The sequence below is a fragment of the Thalassophryne amazonica genome, chromosome 2 (genome assembly GCF_902500255.1).
Source record: "Thalassophryne amazonica chromosome 2, fThaAma1.1, whole genome shotgun sequence".
In the NCBI taxonomy this organism is placed as follows: domain Eukaryota; kingdom Metazoa; phylum Chordata; class Actinopteri; order Batrachoidiformes; family Batrachoididae; genus Thalassophryne; species Thalassophryne amazonica.
The window spans coordinates 36914841-36931816 of record NC_047104.1 but is presented as its reverse complement, the minus strand read 5'-3'; the positions used below and the strand labels follow the sequence as shown (position 1 = coordinate 36931816).

The following is a 16976-nucleotide window of genomic DNA, read 5'->3' as shown; positions in this document are numbered from 1 at the left end:
AAATTAAAAAACTGAATGAACATCCTCCGAGGCCGGTGATTCCATAATTTTTGCCAGGGGTCGTAAAACGAGCTGTCAAGAATTTCGGAGTGATATTTGACAGCTGTTTGAGGTTCGATCAACAGATAAATTCTGTTGTCAAAGCAAGTTTTTTCCAGTTTCGTCTTTTGGCTAAAATAAAGCACTTCCTCAGTAGACGTGATTTTGAGACGTCCATTCATGCTTTCATCAGCTCCAGACTTGATTATTGTAATGCACTTTATTCTGGTATTAATCAGTCTTCTCTTGCACATCTCCAATTGGTGCAGAATGCTGCTGCTAGTCTTTAAACAAACACTTTTAGATGTGAGCATATTACGCTCGTCCTGTACTCACTCCACTGGCTTCCAGTTCATTTTAGAACTGATTTTAAGATTTTAGTATTTGTTTTTAAAGCTATTTATGGCCTTGCACCTCCCTGCTTGTCTGAAATTTTAACTTTGCACACCTACAGTAGGGCATTACAGGCGTCTGGCCAGCTTTACTTAGATGTTCCGAGATCAAGATACAAACCCTGGGGTGATCATGCTTTTGCGGTAGCTGGCCCCAGACTGTGGAACAAGCTACCTCTTGAATTACGTACTATTCCTGACCTAGCACTTTTAAAATCTAAGTTAAAGACTTATTTATTTAAACTGGCTTTTAATGCCTAGTGGAGAGGTGACGTTCTGTTTTTTCATGTTTCATGTTTCTGCTGTGTTAAATTTTATTGTATATGTGTTTTATTTTTGTGAATTTGTGTTTTTAATGTTAAGTGCTTTGGACAGCAGTTGGTGCTGTAAAGCGCTTTATAAATAAATGTTGATTGATTGATTGATTGAAATTAAATGTTTTTGTATTTAAAAGAAAACTTGAGTGTACAGTCCGGATACTTTGTACAGTGTGGTACATTACTGTATGTATATCTTCATAGAAGGAACATCGTATTTTCAAACCTACAAATCTCATATGATTTCCAATATTTATAAAGCAGTGTTGTCTAAAATCTGCACATGAAAACAGAGTGAGATGTGAATTTTATGTTTATTTTCTGGTGATGTCCAGCATGTAAATTCCTTGGTAGGCATGCTGTATGCAATGGCCTATTCATTTATAAAATGTATTAAGTTCACATTTATTTAAGAACAAAGCTGACTTCGTCAAAGAGAGTTGAGCAATTGATAGTTTTCCGAGGTGAACTTAAGATTTGACATTATTTATATACACAACACACTGCTCTATGGCCATTTGTGACAAGTGACAAGATGGCTGCTTTGTTCTGTTATACGTATAGACAATGAAACATCCCTATTTGTTAAAGCAGAGATCAGCAATAAACATTCACATATACACAGCTTAAAGTTAAAAATTTGTTCCAAACCAAAGCGGTTACAAGCCCCCAGCAGGTGGCACTGCTACCCTGTAGCTCACGATGTTATTTATTGCCCTTTACTTTGGTGTCATACGTCCCAGCATTTTTGTACGCGCCCACGTAGCCCGTGTTCTCCACGATTTCTTCCCTTCCACTGCGACCTTTGCCCTTGCCACTCTCCTCAAAGCGCTCCTTGTGGGAGCCCGTGTACTTGGACGTGTCAGTCAGCCGGTCCACAGCTCCAGTCTTCGCCACTTTCTGTTACAACACAACACAAAATATTAGAACATGTCATCCAAACCAAAAACACACCTGCTGACATTTCATCGTGTTGACTCCATACTGCCCCCTTTTGGACAGAGTTATTGGCCCTGTTACGGCCGAGAAACATCCTAATTAAACACACACATGAACACTTGTCAGTTTTCTGTATAAATGAGCAGTTGTTGTTGGTTCCTGATCAGCTCAAAACATGAAGCGATACACTGAGATTCAGGACAGGTCCTGGTAGCTCGTGGTGCTAGCGCTGTTATGTAGTCTAACTGACAGCTCAAGTTTGATTAAAAAAAAAAAAAAACAGCTTTAAACTGACTCAGAATCTGGATTAAAAGTGTATTAACTAGTGAAACCTGTGCTTATTTTGACATGTGTAATCTCAAATGGTGAAGAACCTTTTCTCAGGTAATTTTTCTTTTTAAGCCCCTCCAGTTTTTCACCACAGCAGATCTGGTATGACCAAAAAGAAGCCTTTCTGGTGTTCCCCTTGAAGGTGTTTTTGTCCAGGTTGACTTTTATTGTTGAGTTCTGTTTGAACAGCTGTTGGATCATTCAGACACAATCCAGTTCCACTCTGGTCCAACACCTCATCCATTTATCTCAGACAGAAGAAGATTATATAAGTAATAAAAGTTTTTAATTCTGGCAATGAAGAAACCACAAGTCTGATATTGATCAAACGGAGCAGTGAGACCACTGAAGAGGATCCTGTTTCACCTTTCATGAACAGTAGTACAGTCCAACCTACGATCAGTCCACTGATGACGTTCATGTGAGGATGGTCTTCTATTTTTTGGGACTGGAGGTAGTGTTCAAACCTAACCTTGTGTTGGACTCTTACCGTCACTCCTACATTGGTGGGCTCTTTGCCTTCCACCAGTTTGATGATGGACATCCCTGCCGCCTCTTTGCTTTGACCTTTGAACCTCTTCAAGGCCAGTTCCTCCAGAGCCTGTTGGAACTCCTCATAAGTGATGACCCGTGATGTCTTCTGTCTTCAGACACACACAGAACGGAGTTTATTATGGAGTTACTTGCATTTTGCGGCAGAATTTAGGACTTAATTTTGCATTCTGTTGAGGATTAAAGGAACAATTGATTTGAATTTAGAAGTATTTTTTTTTTTTTCTAGTTTTTGAAATTGTCTTTACATCGTGATAGCAATCAACTGGTTTCAGACTGAATTCAGACATTTTTCAGACTGAATGAATTAATTCTTTGTTTTTTGGGGGGGTGCAGGTGGGTTGGGGTGGAGTCACTGATTACCATAGTGTGACATCATAGTGGTGGTCCTGTCAGAGTGATGAATATTTCTCACAAACATGTCAGCTCACTCACTTGACTTTGGAGAAGACTATGTCCACGTCGGTGGAGGTGACGTTCTTGCCGTCGATGATCTTACAGTCCTTACACAGTTTGGCCCAGTTCTTTCCGTTCATCTCCTTCCCTGTCGCCTTCACGTCTCCGTGAATGGCAAACTTCTTAAAAGATAACAGCAGCAGGTCTGTGTCTGAACTCTCCGCCATGATGACGAAAAAAAATCTGCAAGGCAAAACCAAATCTGAATCGAAAACTTTCCACCACTGAAGCTGTACTCTGGATCTACATGCTTGGCATGACATATATATATATATGTATATATATATGTATATATATATATATATATATGTATATATATATGTATATATATATAAAACAATGTCTGTGTTAAATTTTCTGCTTTTACCATAAAACACACAATCATTTCACATACCTGCTCCACTATGTGATCATTGTCGCCAGCTTTTGAGCCTTGCTCATATTTTAATTTTTTCCACAAGTTCACCTGTATGAGATCAATCCTTCCAGATAGTATTCTAACCTAACCTGAGACCTTTCCAGTCAGAGCTGATAGCCTACAAGGGTTAAAGATCAGATTTTTAAGACCACCAATGCTGTATGCAGATGAGACGTGGGCAGTGAACAGAGTCCAGGAGAAGAAAGGAGAATGGAGAGATGGGTGTTTGGTGTTATAAAGCCAGACAGAGTAAGAAACGAGAGAATCAGAGGAGCAATAACAGCAGGAGAAATATTTAAGAAAGTAATGGAAGGTATAAGCTGAGGTGGTTTGAGACATGATGAAAAGATGATAAATATGTCAATAAAGAAGTGGAAATGAATGGACACAAGATGAAGGAAAAAGAGGTTCAGGACCAAACTGTACGAAGAAAGTGCATGAGAACCATCGACTCACATAAATGTGGGGAAAAGATGAATAAGAATACGACGACTCCTGAAACCTGTATGAGTAAAATCTCTTGATATTGAAGATGTGAGTTGAGGTAAAATGAATTATCCCTCATCAGCATGGAATTAAATACAGTCAATTAATATTCTAACTGGTTACTTCATAACTAATTTATCATAGTTGATAGATAAAATGTTTTTATGCCAAGCTTAATCTGAATAAATGATTTTTGCTTGAGCATCACCAACTGGTCCAGTAGAGGGCGCTAACAACACTTTATAAATCAGTTTGCTGTGAAAAGACGATGTATTAACGTGTCACATTTTATTATTTCCAGAAGCTCAGTCTGTGCATAGCACTGCATATTAATGCATGTGATGACCTCTGACCCCTGTAGATATGTGCTGATGGACAGTCTGTATCAGACTGAGGAGTTTATCTGATCAACATTTTGACTGATCTTCATAGAGGATTTGGTGCAGGATTTGTTTTTGCTGCTTTTTTAAAAATGTGTATATTTATTATTTTCTGTTGGCATATTTCATTTCAGGTGTCCTCTTTTTCCTGTGTGCTGGTTCATGCAAAGGACACATCTCACTATTTGTTAAAGAGTGGTCGTGTTCAGGATTTGGACAATGATTACCAATGGGCACCAAATTGTCAAATTCCAAAACTCCTAGTGGTATCATGATTCCTGCTCATAACATTAATTCCAGGCATTGGCGCTGTACCAGCCCTGACAACGTTCTCAGCCAACCATGAGTGTGCACAATGGAGACGCAACAAAGTGCAGCCCTTCACAAATTTGTGGTGGTGCCACAGAAAGTGATTTAATCTATTACCTCATGATACCGTCATGAAAATGAAATGAGTTTCATGACAGTGTAAGAGTGTTCCATGATCGTATCACAGAAGTTTGGACTGTGGGGTTATGGTTCGAGTTGGGGTTAAAAAGAGTGACTGAAACTTGAACTAAAATGAGACACATTTGGTGATAGTGTCACAAAGAAAAATGTGAGTCTGGGCTGCATGTTAATGATGTTGCCAAGATTGTTTCATGAGTTCTACTGTGTTGTGTAAGTTGATACGAGATAACGTGGGTTCCTCCAAGAGTTTCTTACAAATACCCACTAGCTCAGTAAGATATGTGTAAGAATATATCTGTTGTATCCTTCACTTTCAGGGTAAGAAGGCTGCATACATCAGCCACATTCTAAGGAGCCTTCAAAGCCTTTATAGGCACCTTATGATAGATGTGGCCGATGAATGCGGCCCCTTAACTGACGATTCAGGCTTTTTCAGTGACTTCCTGAACTCATCCATCAGTAGTGTGTTCATATGTGGTAAAAGTGACAAACTTCACTTGATATTAAATATCATGCTTATAGTAAGGCATAACCTGGGTTTGAATCCCTTTCATACTACCTGTCTGTGTGCTTGGACAAGACACTTAATCTGTATTGTCTCAGGCAGGGGTGCCCAGGTTCGGTCTTCGAGATCTACCTTCCTGACACTCTTAGTTGCCTCCCTGCTCCAACACACCTGAATCCAATGAAAGACTCATTAAAAGTCTGCTAACAAGTCTTTCATTGGATTCAGGTGTGTTGGAGCAGGGAGACAACTAAGAGTGTCAGGAAGGTAGATCTCGAAGACCAAACTTGGGCACCCCTGTATCACCCTTTGCTGATCAGTAACCTGCTACGATGTACTTTTCCAGCGGGAGTCATGGACTCTCATCCGCTTCATATCGCAGAAACTGGAGATAAGCACCGGCCCAACAGACCTCAGGGCCTATGAGGACTTACTTGGTTACATTTATTAAAGGTCTACACTACAAACACGTCTTGTTTCATTTTAACTCTATCATTGTGGTGACTGATGGAGGCACGGTTACAAAAGGTCCTTACAGATGTGACTGCACACAACCCTGATGGACCCCAGATTTCTGAGCACTCACGATAATGTGAAAAAGCCAACTAGGATGTTCAGCAACTTACTGGTTTCCCGACACTCTTGGGATGTCCCACAAAGTCTCAACAACTGATTCAAGCGCTTTGTAAAAATCAAAATCAAGCTGCAAAGAAGTACTGTTTATAAATGAACAGCATTCATGCATCTTTTGTCATTGTTCTACTTACAACCTCAATTATAATGAAGTTGGCACATTGTGTGAAATGTAAATAAAAACAGAATACAATGATTTGCAAATCCTCTCATTATCCTCTTATAACCTATATTCAATTGAATACACCACAAAGACAAGATATTTAATGTTCAAACTGATACACTTTATTGTTTTTGTGCAAAAATTTGCTCATTTTGAAATGGATGCCTGTAACACATTTCAAAAAAGCTGGGACAGTGGCAACAAAAGACTGGGAAAGTTGATGAATGCTCAAAGAACACCTGTTTGGAACATTCCACAGGTGAACAGGTTAATTGGAAACAGGTGAGTGTCATGATTGGGTATAAAAGGAGCATCCCCAAAAGGCTCAGCCGTTCACAAGCAAAGATGAGATGAAGCTCACCACTTTGTGAACAAGTGCGTGAAAAAATAGTTCAACAGTTTTAAGAACATTTCTCAACATTCAATTGCAAGGAATTTAGGGATTCCATCATCTACAGTCCATAATATAATCAGAAGATTCATAGAATCTGGAGAACTTTCTACACATAAGCAACAAGGCCGAAAACCAACACTGAATGACCGTGACCTTCGATCCCTCAGGCGGCACTGCATTAAAAACCGACATCATTGTGTAAAGGATCTTACTGCGTGGGCTCAGGAACACTTCAGAAAATCATTGTCAGTTAACACAGTTCGTTGCTACATCTACAAGTGCAAGTTAAAACTCTACCATGCAAAGCAAAAGCCATACATCAACTACATCCAGAAACACAGCCGCCTTCTCCGGGCCCGAGCTCATTTGAAATGGACAGACGCAAAGTGCAAAGTCTGCTGTGGTCCGATGAGTCCACGTTTCAAATTGTTTTTGGAAATCATGGACATCGTGTCCTCCAGACAAAAAAGGACCATCCAGACTGTCACCAGCGCAAAGTTCAAAAGCCAGCATCTGTGCTGTATGGGGGTGTGTTAGTGCCCATAGCATGGGCAACTTACACATCTGTGATGGCACCATCAATGCTGAAAGGTACATCCAAGTTTTGGAGCAACACATGCTGCCATCCAAGCAACGCCTTTTTCAGGGACGTCCCTGATTATTTCAGCATGACAGTGCCAAGCCACATTCTGCATGTGTTACAACAGTGTGGCTTCATAGTAAAAGAGTGCAGGTACTAGACTGGCCTGCCTGCAGTCCAGACCTGTGGCCCATTGAAAATGTGTGGTGCATTATGAAGCACAAAATACGACAACAGAGACCCTGGACTGTTGAACAACTGAAGTCAAGAAAGAATGGGAAAGAATTCTACCTACAAAGCTTCAACAATTAGCGTCCTCAGTTCCCAAACACGTATTGAGTGTTGTTAGAAGGAAAGGTAATGTAACAGTGGTAAACATACCACTGTCCCAGCTTTTTTGAAATGTGTTGCAGGCATCCATTTCAAAATGAGCAAATATTTGCACAAAAACAATAAAGTTTATCAGTTTGAACATTAAATATCTTGTCTTTGTGGTGTATTCAATTGAATGTAGGTTGAAGAGGATTTGCAAATCATTGTATTCTGTTTGTATTTGCATTTTACACAACATCCCAACTTCATTGGAACTGGGCTTGTATTTTTCATGAATTGTAACTTCATGTCAAAGGTAAATGTGATTTTAAAAAAACATATACATACTGAACAAAAATATAAATGTAACACTTGTTTTTGCTCCCATTTTAAATGAGCTGAACTCAAAGATCTTAAACATAAGACCTATTTCTCTCAAATGTTGTTCACAAATCTAAATCTGTGTTACTGACCACTTCTCCTTTGCTGAAATAATCCATCCTACCTCACAGGTATGGCATATCAAGATGCTGATTAGCCAGCATGATTATTGCACAAGTGTGCCTTAGGCTGGCTACTATAAAAGGCCACTCTGAAATGTGCAATTTTGCTTTATTGGAGGGGGGTGGGAGTCAGAAAACTAGAGTCCCTTAATTGAGAGAGTGGCATCAACTCAAAACATGGTGCCATTTTGGGTCCAACTACTGAACTACTGAAAGAATCTTTTATGTTTTCAACATATTTTAAGTTAAGCTATCAAAATTACAAAAATGTACAATTTATGATGATTTATTTAATTAATTTAAAGCCTGAATTATGCTTCTGCAGCTCTGTAACTACATGTCATCCAATGACGTGCGTGACAGTTTTAAAGTTCTCCATCTCTGGATTATGCTTTATTCTGGACTAATTTGACCCTCAACAAGCTTTTCCTTCTACAATCATCATCTCCAGTTCAAAGGTAAGCTGCACAATTTAATCTTTTTCTGACTTTGTGCAGTAAAGCACTTTTCTTCCAAACACATGTGATCCCACCCCAATATGTAATCAGTGTGCACACTGCAAAAACAAATTATTATGATGGGAGATGAAGCAGTGGATGCAGAAGTGTCAAATCACCTTTTGTGGTGTCTGATTTAACAGGTGCACGTCAGGCTGCAGGTCCAAATCTGAGCTTGGTGCGAAAAAATAAACAGTCTGGCTTTTAATCAGGGAAATGACTCCGGTCCCATATTCGAGCAGTTTTTAATGGAAATTGCGATTGGATGGGACATTTTATCCGATGTGAGCGAAAAATCCATTGTACAAAATCTGTTATATGTGGTGTTTATTACATGGAAAACAATACAAAAACTTTGGGACTGTTTTTGTCCGGTGACTGGGAATATCTGGTTTATACGATGATGGTTTAGGTGAGTTTTACTGTACATGGGACTGAACAATAAATTTACCTCGCAAAGCTTTGACGATGATGTGGGCTTCCATCCCACACTGCTGACTTTATTTTCCAAATTTTTCTTCTGTTCGGATCTGAAGGGAATCTGTACATCTTGAAGCCCTTGTTGTGTCTATTTGTGCATGCAAATGCACAACAACCCGGCATTTTCATCAAATAAATAAATAAAATAGCTGGATTTACATGCAGACAGATTAACAGCGAAAGCTATTTTGGCACCAAGAGTCACGTGACCATTTTTTTTTCCAAATTATCATGTTACTCTTTCAATTAAAACCCCACACAGCACTAATGAAGGACACCGAACCCAAAACGAAACAAGAAATCTTGACTTACGTTGACATCGTTTAACCGTAGTCCAGCTTTGTTCCTGCAGCTGGGGCCTCATCAGAATTTTTAAACTGTTGAAAAATGTGAATGAATCCCAACGACAACCTCAATTCGTCCATATTTTGTTTTGCTTTATGTCGTGACAGTTCCTCATTGTTTGCGTAGTTTCTGTAACGTCACTATTCCGTTTGATTGTCATCCAACCTCCCAGTCTTACATCTTGCACGAATGCTGACTATATCTGAATGGATCAATAACTAAAGCTCCAACAAGCTGAACGTAACATCCTTGTATCATTGATGACTCGTCCATGTGTGGGACAAAAAGCAACGTTTTCATACAGAAACAATAGCGGCAAGAATATTTTATCAGCTACTGTAACTATTTACACACGTTCCAGCTGTTTGTGGCTGGCCTGCGTGTGCGCACACGTTGTCAAGACAACCAAACCCCGCACCCGCCAGTGCTGCAGACATGAGCACAAGGCTGGTTGCAGTCTGTCTCAAACCTGCTGTCAGTCCTGTCATCATAAATGTCTAGTTTTGATTTTGTTAAAGTGTCAAGGTCGATGTTTGCTTCATTTTTCTCTCAGTTTCGGTTTTGTTTCATTCCTTTTTGTGCTCTTGATTTGCAGGTTTTTCTGTGATGGGAAAACTGCAGGATTATTTGTCCACCTTTTCTTGATGATTTGTGACTTTGTGACTTTTTTCCTTCGATCTGTCATTGTGTGCCGTGTGACTGGGGCTTAAGGGACTCTACAGAAAACCAGTCAGTATCTGGTGTGACCACCATTTGCTTCACGCAGTGCAACATATTTCCTTCGCACAGAGTTTATCAGCTGCCAGACATCACTGAATATGAACATTTGCCCACTCAAGTCGGTTACGATGACGAACTGCAGTCAGGTTGAGACCCTGATGAGGACGATGACCATGCAGATGAGCTTCCCTGAGACCGTTTCTGACAGTGTTTCTTTGAAGATTTTTCTTTGCTGAAATTCTTTGGTTCTGCAAACCAATTCTTACAGCAGCTGTCCAGATGGCTGGTCTCAGACAATTTTGGAGGTGAACATGTTTGATGTGGAGGTCCTGGGCTGGTGTGGTTACTCATAGTCTGTGGTTGTGAAGTCAGCTGGATGTACTGCCAAATTCTCTGAACCGCCTTTGGAGACGGCTTATGGTGGAGAAATGAACATTCAATTCACAGGCAACAGCTCTAGTGGACATTCCTGCAGTCAGCATGCCAATTGCACGCTCCCTCAAAACTTGACATTTGTGGCATTGTGCTGTGTGATAAAACTGAACATTTCAGAGTGGCCTTTTATTGTGGCCAGCCTAAGGCACACCTGTGCAATAATCATGCTGTCTAATCAGCATCTGGATATGCCACACCTGCAGTGGCAGGCACAGATAACCAAAAAATTAACTCGATAACAGATAATCAGATAACTGAAAAGTTATCTTTGATAAAGATAAAACGTTAAACCACCCAAAAATGTATCGGAAGTTACAGATAACCGATAAATTCCAGTATTGTCTCTGGTACATTTGCAACTACTCATAAACTGACTTTGAGTTTTAACACCACGATCACTTCTGGTAGCATCAAAAGCGACAACAGACCCAAACAATGAGCCCACACTTCTGTCTTTGAACATCTTGCCCCCTGCTGGAAGCTCTTGTTTACTACATGGCTTCCAGCACAGAAAGAATCAATCAAAACGAATACCGAACCGTTTTTCTGTAATAAATTGAGAAATGTGCAAAATTTGGCTCATTTGGGGTGCCTTCGGGGTGCCCTTAGAACAATTCAAAGGTAATGGGTTTTGTTTTTTGTTTTGCCTTTTTTTTGGAGGGGGGTCCTATAACCAGACTCCCAAAGAATATTTATGCAAAATTAGAAAAAAGTTTATTAAACAGTTTTTCTGCAATAAACTGAACTGAGAGAGATCCCCCCCCCCCCCCTTTTTCTTTGGAGTCCTGGGGGCCCACAGGAAGTCCAACGTACTACGAGCAGACAGTCCCCCAAAGATTGTTTGTGCCAAATTTCAGAAAGATTTAGTGTGCACGGTTTTCTGTAAAATCATCAGCCGGTGCACCTGATGTGGACCTCCATCCAAAGGACTAACAGAACAAAACATAAATAGAAATCTCTCATTCAACATTTTTTATTAATGTGTGCCAAGTAGAAAAAAAACTGTGATAATAAATCATAAACATACTGCATTTGGATAATTTTTATTTTATTTATTTATTCATTGTATGAATGACATTCAAAGATAAGTGAGAAAAGTGTTTTACCTGCAAGTTCTCGGCTCGGTCGTCTTCTCGTGTTTCTCCTCTCGTCCTCAGCAGCCTTCACACCAGCCCACGGCTTGTTGTCATCTGTTTACACTGTTGTCATGGCGACATCCTGTCTGACATCAGGGGAGGGTGGAACAGAGAGGGAGGGACACAGAGTCCATGGACGGGACAAACCACACTGCTTTGCCAGAAAGGTCAAAGGTTATTTAACACATAAAAATGTACTGGAACAAAGACTTTTTTATAATAATTCCAACGTGGGTTTTTTTCCTCACATAAATATAAATTTAGTTTGTAGTCCCAGTAACGTAAGGGCAGAAACTCCAGAATCCTCGTCTGTGCACAGGACTGCATGTAAATGTGTGTGATGATGTTGATAGAGTTTGCTGGCTCAGTGCAGGGTTTGCTTTGTTTTTGGTGTTTTTTTTTAACTATTGTGTGGTTCATATGTTTTTGTCAGTATGTTTAATTCCTGATATCATTTATTCACCTGTGTGATAGACACGTCTCACTGCGTCAGCCCGGTCCATACCATGTCTTAACCACCTGCAGGTAAAAATAAAAAATAACATAAAAAACTTGTCAAAGATCCTATTTACATTTGTTTATTTTTTCAATAACTTACTAGTTTTAGACACTTTAAGCCATCCAGTTACACATAATTACATGTGTGGTTGCTTTGAGTGACAGCTCGTGTGTTGTTGCTCAGCTGAGATCAGAGATCTGGTCGCTCAGACGACGCCAGCTGTGGGCTGCGACTGTTGGAGAATAACTTACAAATTTAATTTTTCAATTTATTTTCATTTATATAGCGCCAAATCACAACAGAGTTGCCTCAAGGCACTTCACACAAGTAAGGTCTAACCTTACTAACCCCCAGAGCAGCAGTGGGAACGAAAAAATCCCTCTGAGGAAGAAACCTCAAGCAGACCAGACTCAAAGGGGTGACCCTCTGCTTGGGCCATGCTACAGACATAAATTACAGAAGAGTTCACAAAACAAATATACAGGAAATGCAGCTGGTGCACAGGACAGGAGGGTCTCCAACACAAATACCACACCCATCTCTGGATGGAGCTGCACCTTAAACAGAGAGAGAGAAAAAAATCAGGCATCAGAAAGACAAGAATTACAGTATAATTTGTCAGCATTAAACAATAAGAAAAACAGGAAATACTAATGTGATCGCCGGCCACTAGCCCTAAGCTTAACTAAAAGACCCAGAATTTAGGTAAAGTTGATCTCACTGGGACAGGAAGCCAGTGAAGAGATCCCAAAATGGGTGTAATGTGGTAGAACTTTCTGCTTCGTGTCAAAAGTCTGGCTGCAGCATTTTGAACCAATCTGCGAGCCCTAATGCTGGACCCGTGCACTATTATTTCACATCACTAAGGTTAGAGGTAGTGTTACTGTACAAAACACAGTGAGAATGACTGGTCAAGTATGATGTCAGCCATGCAAGGGCTCTCCCAGTAATTTTTCCAGCCTATCAAGTAGAATATGATGATCCACGGTATCAAATGCAGCACTGAGATCTAACAGCACCAGAACCATAGTGGTGTCCGACGGACCCGGCGCCACGAGGGGGCGTTTGGGGGCGATGCACCCTCACGTCATCAACCTCGCCCCCTCGGATGTGAGAGTTATCAAAAAATAAAAATAAAAAAGAAAGAAAAAGAAATACTGGGAAATATAGCAAAATATTAGTTATTCAATAATATCACGTATTTAAAAAATAAACCAAATTAATTAACTAAAGTAATTAATTTTAAAACAAACAGATATGGCGTGTGTCTGTGTTCAAGTGATTTGATAGGTTGAGGGTTGCGCTTGTCAGTGCGGCAGAGGGCAAGGATCCTGAGTCCAGTGATTATGGCAAGGTGGATGAATTAAAGCATGCTCGATTTATTCTAGCAGTGTCAGAGCTGGAGTTCCTGGGATTCGTCAAGTTCACCAAGCAAAAGGCAGATCATGTAGCACGACTCACTTGGGGAGGGTGTTAAGATTTTGCACACGAGTGGAAAAAGCCTAGTGATCACAGACGCAGCATGCTGCATGAACAAAAGGTGAACTTAATAAGGCTGGCATTTGAGAATGACCTAACCAGAAAATTCAACGTAGAGTGGCGAGATGTCCTTCTCAGAAGATTCAACGTGGCATCCAACCGAAGGTTTCAACTCTGAGGTAGGCTAACATCCAGTTTCCACACAGAATTTTACGTTAAGATATGGACTTTTATGGTAAGATAAAAGTTATGTATTGTTGTAAATACAGTGGTCCGTTGCTATAACGCAGTTCACCTTTCGCGGCCTCGCAGTTTCGTGGATTTTTTTAGTCCAATTTTGCAAGGTTTTTTTTTTTTTACAGCGCATTGTGTTCTGCGTCCTCATCAAGCAGGCCGGTCGCGGCACTGCGAAGGGACAGCATGCGCATTGTGTTCTGCGTGTCTGTTTATAAGAATCTTCTCGCCCAGAAGAAAAAAGAGGGCCAACAACTACCCATAACTGTGTTCTTCACTCGGAAAAAGACATCTGCACCGAGGTGTGACTCAGTGGAAAAAGCGGCGCCATGACGAAGAGGCGCGATCAGAGGAACTGTGAAATACTGGTCAGTCACTATTAATAATTTCTTATGTGTCCAACCTCGTAGGTTGATCGCTAAAATTAAATTTGTTAGTTCTAAAAGCCATCATAATTATTTATAGGAAAACATTCTATTTTTATTTCTCAAACAAATGTTTGGGCCTGAAAACAGGTTGGTCTTTTTTTTCTACTAAGGTTTGAACTTTGAGAGTGTTTAAACACGTAAAAGTGAGAAAATTTAATGCCTGCTTGAGAAAAGTGTATAAAGTGTGTAGTGAGGGGTTTTACAGCCTTAAAACGTCTATAATAATTGTAAAAAATAACGCTGACTACTTCGCGGATTTCACCTATTGCAGGCTATTTTTAGAACTTAACTCCTGCGATAAACAAGGGACCACTGTGTATATCTACATGAAAGGTTTATCTTTGACCCGTTGTGTGACTGTCATGCCCAATTGCGCTGTGTTTGCGCTTGTGATGGAGGGCTGTATGTGGGGTTAATCTACTGTCTCATGTCGTTTCTTAGATCAGTTGTTGGTTTGGTTTTGCGGTATGCAGGAGATCACTTGACCGAGGGTCTATACGTTCAAATAATAATTAAAAAATACTGTCATCACTCTTTACTCTTACTCAGTCAGTCTCTTACAACGGTGTAGCCTAAATACACGAGCTTTCTAGGAGCGCACGCAATTCATTACGCACGCTCAGAGGCACGTCCCCTCTGGTGCGCACTTTTTTTTGGGGGGGGGGGGTGGCGACCCCGCCCCCTGTGATAAACTCATCGCCCCCTTAATATTTTTTTTCTGGCGCCGGGCCTGGTGTCCGAATCTATTGCAAGCAGAAGCTCATTCACCACTTTAGTGAGAGCCATCTCTCTGGAATGATATTTTCTAAAAGTAGACTGTGGTGGCTCAAAGAGATTATTCTCAGTAAGAGAATACTCAGTAGTCCCCGAGCTGCTGTGACACTACTTTTTGCAGAATTTTAGAGCAAAATGATAGATTTGATATCGGCCGATAGTTTTTCAATACACTAGGGTCAAGATTAGGTTTCTTAAGTAATGGTTTAATCACTGCAGATTTGAAACATTTAAGAACAGATTCAGAAGTTAAAGAAAGATTAATAATTTCCAGCACAGTCAGCCCAAGAGTGGGCCACGGGTCCTTAAACAGTTTTGTTGGTATAGGATCAAATAAACAGGTTGTGCTTTTTGTTGAGGTTACGAGTTTCGTCAGCATGCCTAGTGAGATACTATCAAATTCTGTAAATCTAGGTAATACCTCAGTAATGGCGCCCACCTCAATAGCAGGGTGTAGTGGCTGGGTTAAGGCATGCTGGCATATGTTTAACCTAGTGTCTTCAATTTTCTTCTCAATGTAATCCAGGAAATCTTGTGCTGTAAAAGGAGAGCAAACGACAGGTGGTTGTCCATGAATAAATGCATAGTGTGAATAGTTGGGGATGCGAATTTGCGATAGACACACGAATGAGCGAGAAATTTTCAGGTATCTCATTGCAATTATATGTTTGCGAACAAAGTGCTCAGCATGGCTGTGTGCTGCTGTTATACTGCTATAATATGCTGTTATTATGTGAAAAGGAACTGTGGAAATACCCCAGACTGAAGGCACAGAAAAAAAGCACAATTAAAAATAATCACTCACTCACTCATCTTCAACCGCTTATCTGGGATCGGGTCGCGAGAGCAACAGCTCCAGCATGGGACCCCAGACTTCCCTTTCCCAGCCCACATGGACCACCTCTGACTGGGTGATCCAGAGGTGTTCCCAGGCCAATGTGGGGAGGGGCATCCTTACCAGATGCCTGAACCACCTCTGCTGACTCCATTCATTGCGAAGGAGCAGCGGCTCTACTTCGAGCTCCTCATGGATGGCTGAGCTTCTCAGCTTAAGGGAGACACCAGCCACAATCCTGAGGCAGCCCATTTCATCCACTTGTACTAAGAAATTTCATCTAAGAAATATAGCAAAGATTCGTCCCATCCTGTCTATGGCTGATGCTGAGACTCTGATACATGCATTTGTCTCTTCTAGATTGGACTATTGTAATGCTTTGTTTTCTGGTTTACCACAATCCAGCATCAGGGGTCTTCAACTGGTCCAAAATGCTGCTGCCAGACTTCTGACACGAAGCAGAAGGTTTGATCATATTATGCCTGTTCTGGAATCCCTTCACTGGCTTCCCGTCTCCTTGAGATCGTATTTTAAGGTGTTACTATTGTCTATAAAATTATTCACGGACTGGCACCCCCCTATCTGGCCGGCCTGGTTGAGTCCTATGTGCCGGCAAGGGCTCTGCGTTCACAGGGTGCGGGACTATTGTGTGTCCCGAGGGTGAAGAAAAGGTCAGCGGGTTGTGGAGACTTTTAAAGCCAGGTTGAAGACACATCTGTTCTCCCTGTTTTATCATTAGTATTTTATATGATTGTGTGTCTTTTTTTATTCGTTTTATTTATTTTACTTCTTTTACCTTTTATGGTTAATTTTTTTCTTTTTTATTGTGTTTTAAGCTTATTTCATTTTATTCTGCTTTTAAATGATTGTGAAGTGCCTTGAGGCAATTACTCGTGATTTGGCACTATATAAATTAATAAATTATTATAATAATTATTATTATTATTGTACGCATGATCTAGTTCTTTCGGTCATGACCCAACCCTCATGACCATAGGTAAGAGTAGGAAGGAAGACTGACTCATAGATCGAGAGCTTCCCCTTTTACCTCAGCTTCTTTTTTGTCACAACGGTACAGTAGTGCGAATGCAACGCCGCCCCTGCTGCGCTGATTCTCCGGCCAATCTCACGGTCCATTGTCCCCTCACTCATGAACAAGATCCCGAGGTATTTGAACTCCTTCACTTGGGGCAAGGCCGCATTCCCTACCTGGAGTAGACAATCCATTGGTTTCCTGCTGAGAACCATGGCCTCAGATTTAGAGG

At 40.7% G+C, this 16976-nt stretch overlaps 1 protein-coding gene across 1 annotated transcript; it reads right to left on the bottom strand.

Annotated features, from left to right (window-relative positions):
* Positions 1-1398: 1398 nt before the first annotated feature.
* On the bottom strand, positions 1399-11543 carry tppp3 (tubulin polymerization-promoting protein family member 3). Its single transcript, XM_034185018.1, has 4 exons — positions 11433-11543; positions 3005-3208; positions 2508-2661; positions 1399-1648 (listed from the first exon to the last, which is right to left on the bottom strand). The coding sequence occupies exons 2-4, from the start codon at positions 3190-3192 to the stop codon at positions 1454-1456; spliced, it is 537 nt and encodes a 178-aa protein (XP_034040909.1). The 5' UTR covers positions 3193-3208; positions 11433-11543; the 3' UTR covers positions 1399-1453.
* Positions 11544-16976: the final 5433 nt, after the last annotated feature.